The sequence below is a fragment of the Sarcophilus harrisii genome, chromosome 2 (genome assembly GCF_902635505.1).
Source record: "Sarcophilus harrisii chromosome 2, mSarHar1.11, whole genome shotgun sequence".
In the NCBI taxonomy this organism is placed as follows: domain Eukaryota; kingdom Metazoa; phylum Chordata; class Mammalia; order Dasyuromorphia; family Dasyuridae; genus Sarcophilus; species Sarcophilus harrisii.
In genome coordinates, this window is record NC_045427.1 from 603,804,499 (window position 1) to 603,819,222 (window position 14,724).

Consider the following 14,724-nt stretch of genomic DNA (forward strand, 5'->3'; position numbering starts at 1 on the left):
TATGTGATGTAGGCTATATAGGTATATAAAATAGATATAAAAATCAAACATTTACTGGTGATAATTAGAAAAATTACTTTTTCAGACACTTTTCAATAAACATGCAATTTTATCATTTATTAAAGACAAAAGCAAATTTCCCTAGTAACAAGATTGACATGTTTGTTTATTTTGACACAAACAATTAAGTCTTTGTGGGATTTTTGATACCTTCTTTATGACTTCTACATTCAGTTATGTGATCCCATATGGGATCTCAACCCACAGTTTAAGAAGTTTTGCTTTAATCTATGTTATGACAAGGTAAAGCTTTGAAAAAATCTCAGTGGTCTGCAGAAAGAATCCAGTGCTAATCAACTGATCAAAATATTTATTAAACACCCATAATAGTCAGGCACTGGGTATACAAAGAAAAATGTACTCTCAAGGAGCTTACAGAGACTAGTATTGAGGCTTAAAATGAAATCACAAAAAGGGTGGTTAGAATGAGGGCTATTTAGACTGGAGAAGATAAGACATGGGGCAGGAGAAATAGCACCCTTACCTTGAGTGGTTTTTTAAAAAAGTTGTATGCAGGAGTTGTATGTAGTTAACAATAGTACATAGAAGACAGATTATATTTGCCTTGTGTAGTTGAGAAGACAATGATCCATGGCTGGAAATTTTTTTGGTGAAGGGGACAAATTTGGATTCGTTATAGGAAAGAACTTTTGAAGAAGAGCTGACCAGCAATAGAAAGAGGCTGCCTCAAAATGTATCATGTTTTCTGTCACTCCTGTCGCACCTATTGTAGAGGGAATTTGCACTTTGGGTGTCCACTAGCTTTATTCATCTTTCAAATTTAGTTATTCTACAATTTCTTTTGATCAAGGTATTTCCAAATATCTTACAATAACATGCGATATTGAAATGTTTTCTTTTTAAAGTATTATCTTATTAAATAAGCTGAAACCTACAATGTTTAGAGTCCTAACTGAAATGGATTTTCTCCCTTTGGCCATTGCACATCTTTGTAGCTTTTATAACATTCTCTCCATTGGTGTCTTAGATATTTTCTTAAATCATAGTCCAAAAATATTGGAGGGGATTCCCCTATCAAAGTTCTCTTTCATTATCTCTAGGTCTTATATTCCAGCCTGGTGAGAACTTTTGTTTTAATTAAGCTTTTTGAGAATATAAGATCAAGAAAATTAGTGATGAATGTGTTTTAAAGAATCGAGACAAAAGCCAAGTTTTGTACATATCTCATAAATGAAGAACAAAGTCCCTGCCCAGGAAATCCTTTAGGAGAATGTCAGTAATATCAGAAAATGGAGTTGCCACTGAAACATGTATGGTACAGCCTAAAGTTCACAAACAACTGGGTATTTTTCGGTACAGGATCTATCATTCCATATGCCACTGGTTTGGAGTTCAACACAGTCTTCATTTCCAGCATTGTTGGGTTCTCCATGTCCCCAATTAGTATAGCTGACAATTTGTCCATTCTGATACCTGAATGTGCCCTCAGTAACCTCATCACTTATGCCCAGGTAGATGTATTTGTTGAACTTTTCGGCCAATTCTTGTAAGGCTTTGTTTTCTTTGGCATTCCGAGGGGCTGCCAGCTGTGCATTCCTTTGTGAACATAATTTCTTTCCTTCTTCAAATGTCTCTTCAGATGCTACTACCATATAAAATGTCTGGTCCACAATTTTGATGTCAGACAATATCAAAACTGTAGAGGAGAAAGGAAGAGACATCCAGTCACATCTTGTTAGAACATAGAATTCCTACTAACATCCAGAAAATTGGTAGACATTATGCTTTGAACAAGGAGACCTTCAGGACACATAATAGTGGAAGGAGACTCAAAACATAATTCCACATGTTTGTTGCCATGCCTTTCAACCTAAGGATAAGAATTATAATCAGGATCTCATCTGATTTTTATGTCATCCCCATAATGTGTCCTAGCATAGTTTTTCAATGACTAAACAGATCCTTAAAATGTGGGATAGTAGTTCAAGCCATAGTTATTCCAAAACTTGCAAAGATGCCCTTGGTGTTTCCAGCTATTTGGAAGAAATTCAGGTATTTGCCATCCATTGGAACTTGATATCATATTAGGAAGAGAAAAGACTGGTCTAGACTGAGGAAAGAACACTGAATAGGGGAGACAGGGTTATTGTGCATGATCTTAGGCAAATCAATGCACTTCTAAAGGCTTAAATTTTCCCAGTGGTTAGAGGAAGGCAATGGAGTGAACCAGGGTTTTAAACCTTTTTGACCTCTTCATTTCAGAGGCAAAGTATCTGAGACTGAGATATATAAAAGCAAATTGTTCAAAATCACTAACCTAGAAAATGTCTAAGGTCAAATTAGAATCCAAGCCTTTTTGACTTCAAGTCCAATACTTATACTCTGGAACCTATGTAAGTAGCAAAACTTCCACTTTAATCGAAGGCTATAAGAGTATTTCTGCCTCTTTGGGATTATTCTCCATAGACCAAAATGTGACTGTCACATTTAGACTTGGGGAAACCACTAGAAGGGTAACATGTGGGGAAGAGTAGATGACATAAATCTCATGAGCAAACACCTTAGCCCAGTCTTAAAGTTTTATTCTTTACCTTTTTTGTATTTGTTGATGAGATCCTTCAGCATCCTCATTTCTTCCTGCAAAGCACTCATTTGAGCCTTAAGCTGAATCAATTCTGAATGACAAAAATGGTTTATTTCCATTGGATCTTATGTAATGCTTCTGAGAGACCAAGGATATTGGATTTCTTTTTGTCTAGTGAGAAAGACATAACCTGACCACAGGGTAATTTAGTACCAGGACCACTCAACACTGGAACAGACTTGGCCCTGAAATAAAAGACTTAAGACATTTTTGAAATGGAAAAGAGGAGGGAAGGATTCAACTTTTGCTTTGTCTCAAATGATGTGATTTCCCAGCTTGTGCAACACTACTAGATTTTTTTTTTAACTTTGACCGTGTCCTTCTCCTAACACCATGCTTTTAGAGGTTCCTCATTACCTACATGCTTAAGTCCTACTTCATTATTTTATCCTTCAAATCTGTCTGCTATCAATTTACCAATTTTTATTGAACCCATTCATCTACTCTCCCTTGCATTTTTAATTCTAATCAAATCATTTACACATTATTCTTTCATGGCTCTCTTCTTATCTTTATTGGTACCTGAAAAGCATCTGCTTTCATTGCCCTTCCTCATTGTCCTTTCCATCCTTCAAGATCTAAAAACTTCAGAATGACTTCTTGTAATTATTTCTACTATTTCTATTTTTTTAATTTATGGAACAAATAATCATTTTATAATAGTATAACAAAAAGATGATTCATGAAACTACAAATCTATTATATCTAATTTCAATTTGTTATTCCTTTTATATACATACACAGACATATATATGAGACTCACCTTGACTATCTCCTTTGTCTCCTTTTGGTCCTTTGGGTCCCAGAGGACCCTGATCTCCTTTGATCCCCATGGGGCCAACTTTTCCAGGAGGACCTAGTGTTCCTCTCTCTCCTTATCATCACAATAATTGGAGAGAAAAGACAAGAATCAATACTTGAGCTCTTTTCCCTCATAATTATGAGCAGGCTGAGCTTCTGCTATGAAAATGCACCCAAGGTTTATGAGGGGCCTGAAGAAACTGGCCCAGTGTGACTGGGTATTTAGGATCTAGGAATGCCTATGGAAAGCTGAGACAAATGAGCTTGTCCAATGAGTCGTCTCAGAACCCAGGGATCTCCAGTCTCCATTTTTCCTTTAAAAGGTAAAGAAAGACTCCTCCCCACCCAAAAAAACCCCCAACCCACATCTTTCCATGCTCTGTCAAGAGGAGGGAGAAAAAGCAGGAGTGGGAGATCCTGCTGCTAAGTTCTTTGAGGCAGGGACCATATCTTGTCAGTCTTTGTTACTTCACAGTTTTGGGCACAATGTCTTACCCTGAGTAAATGTTTAGCAAATGACATTTCTATGGTGCATTAAAATTGCAAAGAACTCTACATACATCATCCTATCTGGGTCTCACAAGATCACTGTGTGGTAAGTACCAATGGTATCATTGTCCCCAATTTATGAATAAGGAAAATAAAGCTCAGATCTGTGCATGGTCTCAGAGCTCAACTTTCAGGTACAGGATAAGGATCTAGAAGTCCCTCCTTTAACACTCTTTCTGCAATACCATTACTATAGTGAAGTCACTCAGGGAGATCTGATTTACATACCTCGGTCTCCTTTTTCTCCTTTTGGACCCTGGTTCCCATCTCGACCTGGTAACCCATTGCTTCCAGGCAATCCACAGGGCATAATATTGCATGTGTTGGGTTTTGGTTCGCATTCACATTCTTCAGAAGCCATAGTCAGTGATAATGCCAGCATGAGAAATTGGAGAGTAGCAAGAAGGTACATCTTCTCAGACTTGGAGCTGAATGGAACAAAGAGGGGGTACCATCATGCTAAGAAGAACGTCTCATTTTCTTGATTATCAGAGACCTTTCTGACTCATCCCACCTACAATCCAATTAAAAACATTTCTGTGTTTCCCAGATCTGGCCTGAGTTATAGAGATGCCTCTTATTCCCATTATCAGAATTACCATTCCTTGACTTCTTATATTTTTATTGCTAGGGGGTTATGAGCAGAATTAAAGATTTTGTCTATGACATTCTTCTACCTCTTAAAAAAATTCCCCTCTTCTTCATTTTCCAGGTAACAAATAATAATACAAAAATAACAACTAGGATTTTATGGTACCCAAATACTTTACAAATATTATCTTATCTGATTCTCAGTATTATTATTTTTGTCATTTTTACAGATGAGGAAACCAAGGCAAGCAGAAATTAAGTGATTTACCTAAACTCAAACAGTTAAGAAATGTCTGAGATCCTATGGAACACAAGTCTTCTTGCCTTCAGGCTCAGCACTCTATCTACTGCACTACCTAGATGCTTACTACTATGGAACAAATAATAATTTTTATAACATATAACAAAAAAGATGATTGCACATTAAACTGTAAATCTATTATTTTTAATTTGCTATTCCTTTTAAATATATCCATTTTCTCTCTCTCTCTCTCTCTCTCTCTCTCTCTATATATATATATATATATATATATATATTATTTAAATTTCTTTCTTTTTCTTTCTTCCCTCCCTAACCACTTCCTCACTTCCTTTGAGATGGCTACCATTAAAAACAAATACTTGTACATATATGTAAAAACATTCAGTATCTACTTCTATGCATTAGCTGTTTTTCTGGATGTAGATAACATCTTCTTTTACAAGTCTTTTGTATTAAATTTTGACATTTATAATAATAAAAAAATGACATGCTATCAATGTTGTTTTAAAAATAATATTGCCATTAATGTATGCATTGTTCTCTTGGTTCTGCTCATTTTTCTCTTTCTTTTTCTTCGTAAATCTATCTATATTACCTCCTCAGACTTTCTGTAATTTCCTCTGCTGTTAATGTTTTCTCCTCAAATATTTCTTATACAATTTGTTTAATCTCTCATTTGAACCTTTGTGTTTTCTATATATTAGTGTACAAGTTGAAAACGTAAGAATTAGTGTCACAAGTAGTAGTGTACAAGATCTTTGAAAGATCATAAAAAGTAGGAAATATTAATGAATATTTAGATAAAGAAATAAGGAATATGGATCTCCAGGTCTATTTATGGGGGAAAATGAAGGACACAGGCAAAAGACATTGTAAAAAGAATCAATTTGGAATCTTCTAGTTCAAATAATAAGACATGGGTGATGTGGTTACCCAGCCAATGAAACAGAAAACAGTGGGCTAAAAATTGTGGCAACCAGGACAGGTAAAGGTTTTGTGCTGAGCCCCCCAGGAAATGTTGGATTATACTGAAAGAAAAAGAACTAAGGCATTGTGCAGGGCTGGTGAGACCAAGCACATGGACATTGAAACAAGGAAAGGGTGCCCTTATCGAGGAATCTAAATGCTATTCACAATGCTAGAACTTGATTAAATACTTTTCTAAAGGTGTTTTTGTGTTGTCTTGAGAAAGTAAATAGGCTATGACCGAACTTCTGGGGAAAAGAAAAGAGTTCACCCAAGAGAAGCTGTAACTATTGCTTCCTAATGGGGTTTGGATGCAAGCCTGTTCTCAATGAGTGGATTAAGTAACCTATTTAATGCTTAATACCTCTAGCACCTGACCTGCATGATAGAAGGGGGCTAGGGATTCTTTGAAAGAACCAAATCTGATTCTGATATTTCTAGAGGCTTTTTGAATAGGTGTTAAAGCCATAGAGTTTCTCATTAGTTGGAGGAACTTGAAATTGAATTTCATCTGCATGACAAGAGAAAAGAATGGCTTCTCAATTGATACCTGATTAATAGGTCGATATGAACATGTCAGAGATTTTTAATGCCATCTCCAATGGAACTCTAATAAAGTTCCAAGGGTTTTGTCCTTGAACTCTAGTGTTTGATGGATCTCTCCATGCTTTGGATAAAGGGATTGATAGAAAGATTTCAAAGTGTAAAGAAAACACACAATTGAAAGGGAGAAATAATGCATTGGATGACAGAGCCAGATCAAGCACATCTTGTCGAGGAGGAACATTGGGCTTCATCTATTAAAATGAAATTTTGTAGGGATAAACTATCTAAAACTAAAATGTTGTGGGGGATGGGCTGATTTGTCTCAGAAGTTCTCACCAGGAGTACTCTAAACCAGTGGAATCATAAATTCATTTCCTATTCAGAAATGTGATACCTGATTAAAGAAAAAAAAATCATCTTCAGAGGAAAGAATAAAGGCAACTTTGGCTACTTAGTAATTTGTCTGGGAAAGACCTGGGAAGGTTAAGGGGCTTCAAGCTCAACATGAGATAAAAGTGCACTATGGCTGCCCAAAGAACCAATGCACACCTCGGCTAAATTAAGAAAGGACCAGTGTTGATTAAAAATGAGGGAATGGACAGTCTTATTGTTCCCAGTCACAATCAAACCGGAGTATCATATCTAGTTCTGATTGCTATGTTCTAGAAAGCCCACTGAGAACCAGGAGAAGGAAGGATTCAAGAATATGTGAAGCTAGGACCAGGTGTTCATCCTGGAGAAGAGAAAACTTAAATAGCACATGTGGGAGCTTGTCAAGTGTGTGAGAGGCAAGTTTGCAGTAGAGAAGCTCGAAGAATTCTACTGGGTGCCTGAGAGTAGAACTGAGATTTAAAGAGGTGGATATTGCAAAGATGGAGACTTGGGATCAATTTAGGAACACACTTCTTAAAAACAGAATCTATTTCAAAGCAGAAGGTTTTGCTTTGGAGTATAATAGGGATCTCATCATTGAAGGTCTTTGGACAGAGGGCTGTAACAAGAAGAGGTGAGGTGACCTCTTTGGGATATTGGTATTCACATTGTAAGGCTATACATTTGCAAGCTAGATTTGGAACTTAGAAAATGATATAGTACAGTCTCCTCAGTGTTTATCTCAGTCATGTCTGACTTTTGCTGATTTTATTTGGGGTTTCTCAAAAAGACATTGGAGGGGTTTGCTGTTTCCTTCTCCAGTTCATTTTACAGAGGTAGAAAGGTTTAAGTGACTTGTCCAATGTCATTTAGCTAGTGTCCGAGGCTAGATTTGAACTTATGAAGATGAATCTTTCTGATTCCATGCCCAGTGCTCTCTCCCTTGCTTCATCTCACTGTACACAAGTGTAAATTGGTGAGCAAAGTTCACTTAAGATCACACAGGCAATGAATGGCAGATCAGGAATCAAATCCAGGTTTTCTGATTCAAAAACTATTGTTCATTACTTAAGTTCAAGTGAAAAAAAGAAAGAGAAAGAATGAGAAGGGGGTGGGGAGAGGAATCTTTTGACTGTATCCCCCAAGATTAGTCTAGATAATACCCTCAGAATTATTTTTTTATTGGAAGAGAAGTGTGTGTATGTGTGTGTGTATGTGTCTTAGGGGAAATCTCTTCAACATATTTTCTTTCAGATTGGTTATTGATTTGAAATTACATTCTTGGCCATCAAGTACCATGATAAAATGGGGTTATCCTTCCTTAAGACTATATTTACCTATCATTATTAATGACATACTTCTTGGCATTTTAAGAAAAGCAAATTTAAGGTTCTCACTGTGAACTCAGATGACTGTATATACAATTACTTTTCTGGTAAGTCTTAAATTATTAATTATTAATCTTCTTCATTTGTAAAATAGAATTAATGGTGCTTGGATAAACTATCTCATAAGCTTGTTTTGAGGTTAATACTTTGTTTTAAAAATTTTTGTAATTTATGGAATAATACAAATATTTACATAACAGTATAATAAAATGATGACTAAATATGAAACAGAAAAGTTATTATTTAGAATATCCTATTTCTTTTAATATATAATAAAGTTTTCATATTTTTTTCCTTTTTTCCCTCCTCTTTTTGTTTTACAGTTGGCTACTATTATGCACATATAGGTGTGCATATGTACATATAATACATATATGTAAATAATGATCTATTATATGCCATATATACCAAATGGGTATATATGCAAAATTATTCTATACATACTTCTATCAGTTTTTTCTCTGGAAATTGAAAGCATTTTTCTTCATATGTCCTTTACAATTAATTTAATAATTTATAGTTTACAATAACCTAATAAGATATTTGCTTAAAATCATTTTTAAAACAATTGCTGTTTTTGCTGTTACTCTATATGTTTTCTTGGTTCTGCTCATTTTGCTCTTCATTATTTCATCAAGTCTTTCCATGATTTTTGAGGTCACTAAAATGGTCATTGAAATGAGGTCATCATTTCTTATAGCACAATAATATCCCATTCCAAGCATATAACACAATTTATTCAAATATACCCAACTGATATGCATTGCTATAATTTCTAGTTCTTTGGCACCACGAAGAAAGCTGCTATAAACATTTTATAAGATATAAGTTCTTTCCTTTTTTCCCAACCATTTTTGGAAATAGACCTAGGAGTAGTATTGCTAAGTCAAAGGGTATAAACTACATTTGTTGCCTTCCCTCTTAATCATTTTAGCCACTTTGGTAGTGTAAAATGATATTTCAAGGTTGCTCTAATTTTCATTTCTTTAATAAATAATGATTTAGCGCATTTTTTCTTCTGACCATGAACTGTTTTGATTTCTTCATTGGAAAACTGCAATTTCATAAGCTTTGACTAGTTATCTATAGGAAAATGATTTTTATTATAGATTTAACAAAGTTCTTTATATAGTTAAGATATAAGAACTTTATCTTAGAAACTTTATAAATCCCTCCCTCATTTTTGTTTTCTTTCTGATCATGGCTACGTTTGTTGTTTTTTTTTTTTTTGTTTTTTTTTTTTTGTACAAATCCTTTATAATATAATACAATAAAAATTAACCATTTTGCACTTAACTTTGCTTTCTAGCTTCTTTATTCATATTATGTTCATCTATCTATAAGTCAGATCAGTAATATATTTCATATTCTTAGAATTTTCTTATAATTCTCTCTCTTTATATCTAGGTCATGTATCCATTATGACTTTTCTTGGTAAATGGTATAAGATATGGGTCTATGCCCAGTTTCTATCATACTGCTTTCCAGTTTTCCAAACAATTTAATTTGAAAAATAATGAATTCTTATCCCTAAATCTTGTTTTTATACTTGTCAAATATGTTAAACCATTCCAGCATATCTGATTTATATCATAATGTATAATTAATCATAATGTATAATCTTTGCAATATGTTGTTATCTTTTAGCTAAAATTTTGTTTCAGATTTTTACATTCATATTCATCAATGAAATTGGTCAATAATTTTCTTTCTCTGATTTTACTCTTCCTGGTTTAGATATCAGTATCATATTTGTGGGTCAGGACTTTATAAAATATAAAGTGCTCTATGAAGACAACTCATCATGGTTAGTCCTGTTCTAATTTGGGAAATAAAAAAGCCTACTTTCTTATGAATGGTCCTCCCTCTCAACTGGAGTAGTAGTAGTAAACAACCTGTTTACCCTTCTATTCATTTTTTAAATTTTTGCTTCCTTTTCCCCATCATTTTTCTTGATCATCATCAGCCACTTAAGGCACTTAGCAAAAAGGAAGATTTTTACGTTCTTTGTTGTCTCCATTATCTAGAAACCCTAGCTCCTGTTTTCGCTAGTTTTCTCAAGACCCATGCCTTAACTCTCCAGTTCCTGGAAAGGTAAGCACTATGGCAGAGTCTTCCTGATCTCTGCTCTTCTGTTTCCACCTACTGTTTCAGTCTTTGAAGTGTCAATCTCTTCCTGGTCTCCTGGATAATATGATCTTATTTAAAGCAATTTCTTTTCTCTTCAGTTCTTAGAAAATTGACTGTAGGCACTAAACAAAACAAATATCTTTTTTTCATCTTGTTATCAAGATAACAGTCATTGTATTGTATATGATATTTATTAAAGTAGCTCTAAACTGAATGAGTTGAGAAAAAACATACTTTGGAAGTATTAAAAGAAAGATAGCTATTAGGAATGCTTGTACCTTGTGGCTTTTGGCATCCTTGTAGCAATGTGGTATCAGTCTTTAACTGGTAAAATCATGCTTGTCTTCTTTTATTCTGACAGGAGATGACTTCCTGCCCTTTGCCTTACTGTCACAGGAACTCAAAGTATTCTTCACCCAGCAAAAGCCCAGATATCCAAGTGGCACCTATAGCATTGATGGGCTATTGCTATCACATGGAGTGAGCAGCAGAAATCCCAAAGCACAAAGGTCTTAAGCCATTCTTGGAAAGGAAGTTGGGTAATTGGTTCAGGGTCACCTTTAGATGATGAGATGTACTTTTGGGTGCCATCCCTGAAAATGAACTTTGAGATATTGAATGGGGCATCTGAGTTCTGTTTGCTTTCTGTGGAATAAGATGGTGCAACAATAGCTCTGTTATCACCTGTAATAATTTCTGCTACTGCAACAGCTGCATCAAAAGTTGTTTCTCTGCTTTCAGGTGATGTCATCAATAGTCAAAGAAAGATAATGTTTGATTTGTTTTATTAGAGTTTACTGAGTAGGTGTGTTGCATGGTCAGATCTAAAATTTAGGAAAATTACTCTGGAGTGGAGACAGACTTGAAGTAGGGAGACAAATTAAAAGGCTGTAGCAAGAACCCACAATAAAATGATGAACAGCCCAAGGGTAAAATGATGAAAACCCTGGATTAGGATGATGGCTGTATAAGTGAAAATGGCAAATATAAGATTTGTTGTGAAAGCAGAAAGGAACATATGGAACAATAAATTAGACACCTGGAATGAGTGTGAATGAAATTAAATTTTGCATATCTCCCAATAATAATAATAACCTAAAGCTATAATTATAGCTTTAGAATTGGAAGAGACTCAGTATTCATTGATTCCAATCTCTTCCTTTCAAGTGAGGAAATTCAGACTCAGATATATCAAGTGATATATTTGCCAAGGTCTCACAGCTAGCCAATAAACATTTATATGTTTGCCTTGTGCCAGACACCCTGCTAAGCACTGGGGATAAAAATAAAAGTGAGAAAAGACAGTCCCCATACTTAAAGAACTTAAAACCTGAAGGGTAGTAATTGATAGAAATGGGATTTGAACTTGGGTTTTCTGATTCCAAACTCCAGCTTGCAGATTTGAAATCCCTTTTTTACTCTAAAACCCTCATTTTAAATGTAGGATATAGTTGCTATTCATATAGGTTGTTTATTTCACAAGATTTATTTTATAATGAAGTGAATATATTCTTCAGAATCTTCTCTGCTCATGCTTCTCTAAGGAAGGTCTTTGATACCTACCAAGCAAGAAACAAGACATTGGTGCTAGGAGATTCACTATTTCTCCATCTCTAGACTGACCCCCAAAGTATTGCTAATCTAGGAGGAATATATTTTAAGTTTAATCTGTACTTCTCATCACCATCCCTTAATGGAGAAGTGCCCAAGCTACCAAAGGGTTAATTCCCTTCCCATCAATAGCCAGTTACACAAAGACATATAGTGAATAGCAAAAAACCAAATCAAAAGCCAACTTAAAATAACAACAATAAAAACATTGGTCCAATCTAACAGAAAAAAGAACCCAGAAAAGTTGTACAGATTAGAATATGTCAGACAATGTGCTGAGTGAATCTCACATTAAGCATAAAAAAGCAAGAATCTCTGACCTCATCCAAGGGGCAATTTCTGGAAATCACTAATATAATAAACTGAGGATGGGTACATGACTGAGGTTCTCTCTATCTTCTCCAAGGTGGCTTCTTCTCAGAGTCTTTTTCTCCCTCCAGAAACCACTCCACAAAGATACTCTGAAATCTTCGGTGTTCTCTCTCTAGAACTCAGAAACACCAAACCTTGAACTCTAAAACAACCAAAACTTGAATTTAGTATGATATAAAGTGAAAGTTGGTGGTACTCTGCTGTCTTTCAGGGTACTATGGTTGAAACACTTTGAGGAAGCAATGAAAAGGCATGAATAATGTAGAAGAAGGATACTGGAAGTATTCTGGGAAGGACTGCTATAGCTGTCTTGTAGTAGGAAAGCAGAATGATTCTTTGGACAAAAGTGTTGATAGGCTTGGGATAAAAAGATGGGGAGTGAAGGATGGAGTCTTGAACCAATCAGATGTGTCCTGGAATTAACTGTTGTCAACTGTTTGATGACCTCTCTTTACTTTTTATTGTTGCAATTGTTGAATTAATTCAATTGTGTGACTCTTTGTGACCCCATTTGGGTTTTTGTTTTTTTTTTGATAGAGATACTGGAGTGGTTTTCTATTTATTTGTCCAGCTTATGGATGAAACCATCCATAAAGGCAAACAGTTCCTTTGACTTTAGGCCCAATGATCTCTTTATTGTGCCGCCAACTTCCCTTATTTTACTTTTAGCAGCTTTATTATGCCATCTGTCAAATGTATAGTTTTGTCCAAAAGATCTCAAAGAATTTTAATATTAAAGATAAAAGTGAAATATGTTGCCTAAGGAGGTAATGAATTTTTCATTTATGGAAACCTTTAAACTCAGAAAATATGACCAGGTATCAAATACATTGGAGTAAGGATTCTTTTTTTTTTTTTTTCAGAGACAGGAAAGGGGCTGAAGTCCTTTCTGACTGAGCTTCTGTGATTTAGTAAGTCTGTGAACATGGGCAAAGCAAATAAAAATCTTGCTCTGCTGTCAGGAGATCTAATGATTATGTGAAAGTCCATTTGGACCAGAGCAAGAGTTAAATGAATTCAATCCAAAACACTAAGGGGTTAGGGTGAAGCTTAGGAAAGAGAAGAGTGCTTTGGTTGCATTGGTAGAGGTCAGGTAGAATTGAGGTCAAAAACAACTGACTAGATATTAAGAGAACACTTAGTTCCTTAAATATATTTCAATCTCCTTGTTCTGAGGATTAGAGGGGTATCAAGATATGGAGGAAAGAATATTGGTTCAGGAAGTCAGAGGACCAGAGTTTAAATTCTCTGGCTGTGTGACCTTATGCCAGTCATTCAACTCCCTGGGCCTCAGTTTCTTTATCTGAAAAAAAGTTGAACTAGATAACCTCTGAAGTTTATTTCATTTCCATCTAGATCTGTGATCTATATAATTTAACCCCAACTGCCTCGGGAAAAAAAAAAAGAAAGAAAAACAAGAAAATTGAGACAAAATTGTATTTGTCCTCCAGGTCTGTGACACTTCTCCATTCTGAAAAATCTATCACGGATTTCTTTCAGTCTTTTGGTAATCAGATATTTCTATTTTGTCAATATCTTGTCATTCAGTTCACCCAGGTCTGGAAGCTTAAACTCATGAGGACCACTACATTAATTTCTTATTGATCTCACTGTTAACAATTGTTTTATCTTTCCTAGTCCAAAAAATTATTTTTGTGTAGATGCAAGAAGGGATATACAAATGATATCTTTCTGACTTCTCCCTATAATCTATTATGATTGATTTATCTACAATAACCATTGGTCTTATTTCTTCTTTGATCATCCTCTTGCCTCCAACCTAAATAAAGAAAATCTTTAAATTTTTCTCAAAATTCATACTCAAGACTAGTGCATTTTTCTTTTAAAAGGTAGTGTAGTATGTACACACCACTCAGATTGGCTAAAATGACAGGAAAAGATAATGATGAATATTGGAGGGGATGTGGGAAAACTCGGAAACTGATACATTGTTGGTGGAGTTGTGAAGTGATTCAACCATTCTGGAGAGAATTTGGAATTATGTCCAAAGGGCTATCAAAATGTGCATACCCTTTGATCCAGCAATGTCTCTACTTTGTCTGTATCCCAAAGACATCAGAAAGAAGGGAAAAACACCCACATGTGCAAAAATGTTTTTATATCTATTTTTGTAGTGGCAAGAAATTGGAAACTGAGTAGATGCCCATCAGTTAAGAAATAGCTGAATAAGTTATGGTGTATGATTGTTATAGAATATTATTGTTTTATAAGAAATGATCAGAAGGATGATTTCAGAGAGGCCTGAAGAGACTTACATGCACTGATGTTAAATGAAGTGTGTAGAACCAGGAGAACACTGTACATGGCAACAGCAATATTATAAAATGATTAATTCTGATGTACATAGCTCATTCCAAAGGTCTTGTGATGAAAAGAGCATCTGTACCCAGAGAGAGAACTGTGGGGACTGAGTATGGATCACAAAACAGTATTTTCACTTTTTTGTTGTT

The 14,724-nt window shown here is 34.9% G+C and overlaps 1 protein-coding gene across 1 annotated transcript; it reads right to left on the reverse strand.

Moving 5' to 3' along the window:
• Window positions 1-553: 553 nt before the first annotated feature.
• LOC111718888 (pulmonary surfactant-associated protein D-like) lies at window positions 554-10,771 on the reverse strand. The gene is made up of 5 exons (XM_023495632.2): window positions 10,549-10,771; window positions 4,244-4,443; window positions 3,429-3,539; window positions 2,613-2,696; window positions 554-1,717 (listed from the first exon to the last, which is right to left on the reverse strand). The coding sequence occupies exons 1-5, from the start codon at window positions 10,563-10,565 to the stop codon at window positions 1,344-1,346; spliced, it is 786 nt and encodes a 261-aa protein (XP_023351400.2). The 5' UTR covers window positions 10,566-10,771; the 3' UTR covers window positions 554-1,343.
• Between the last annotated feature and the right edge of the window lie 3,953 nt (window positions 10,772-14,724).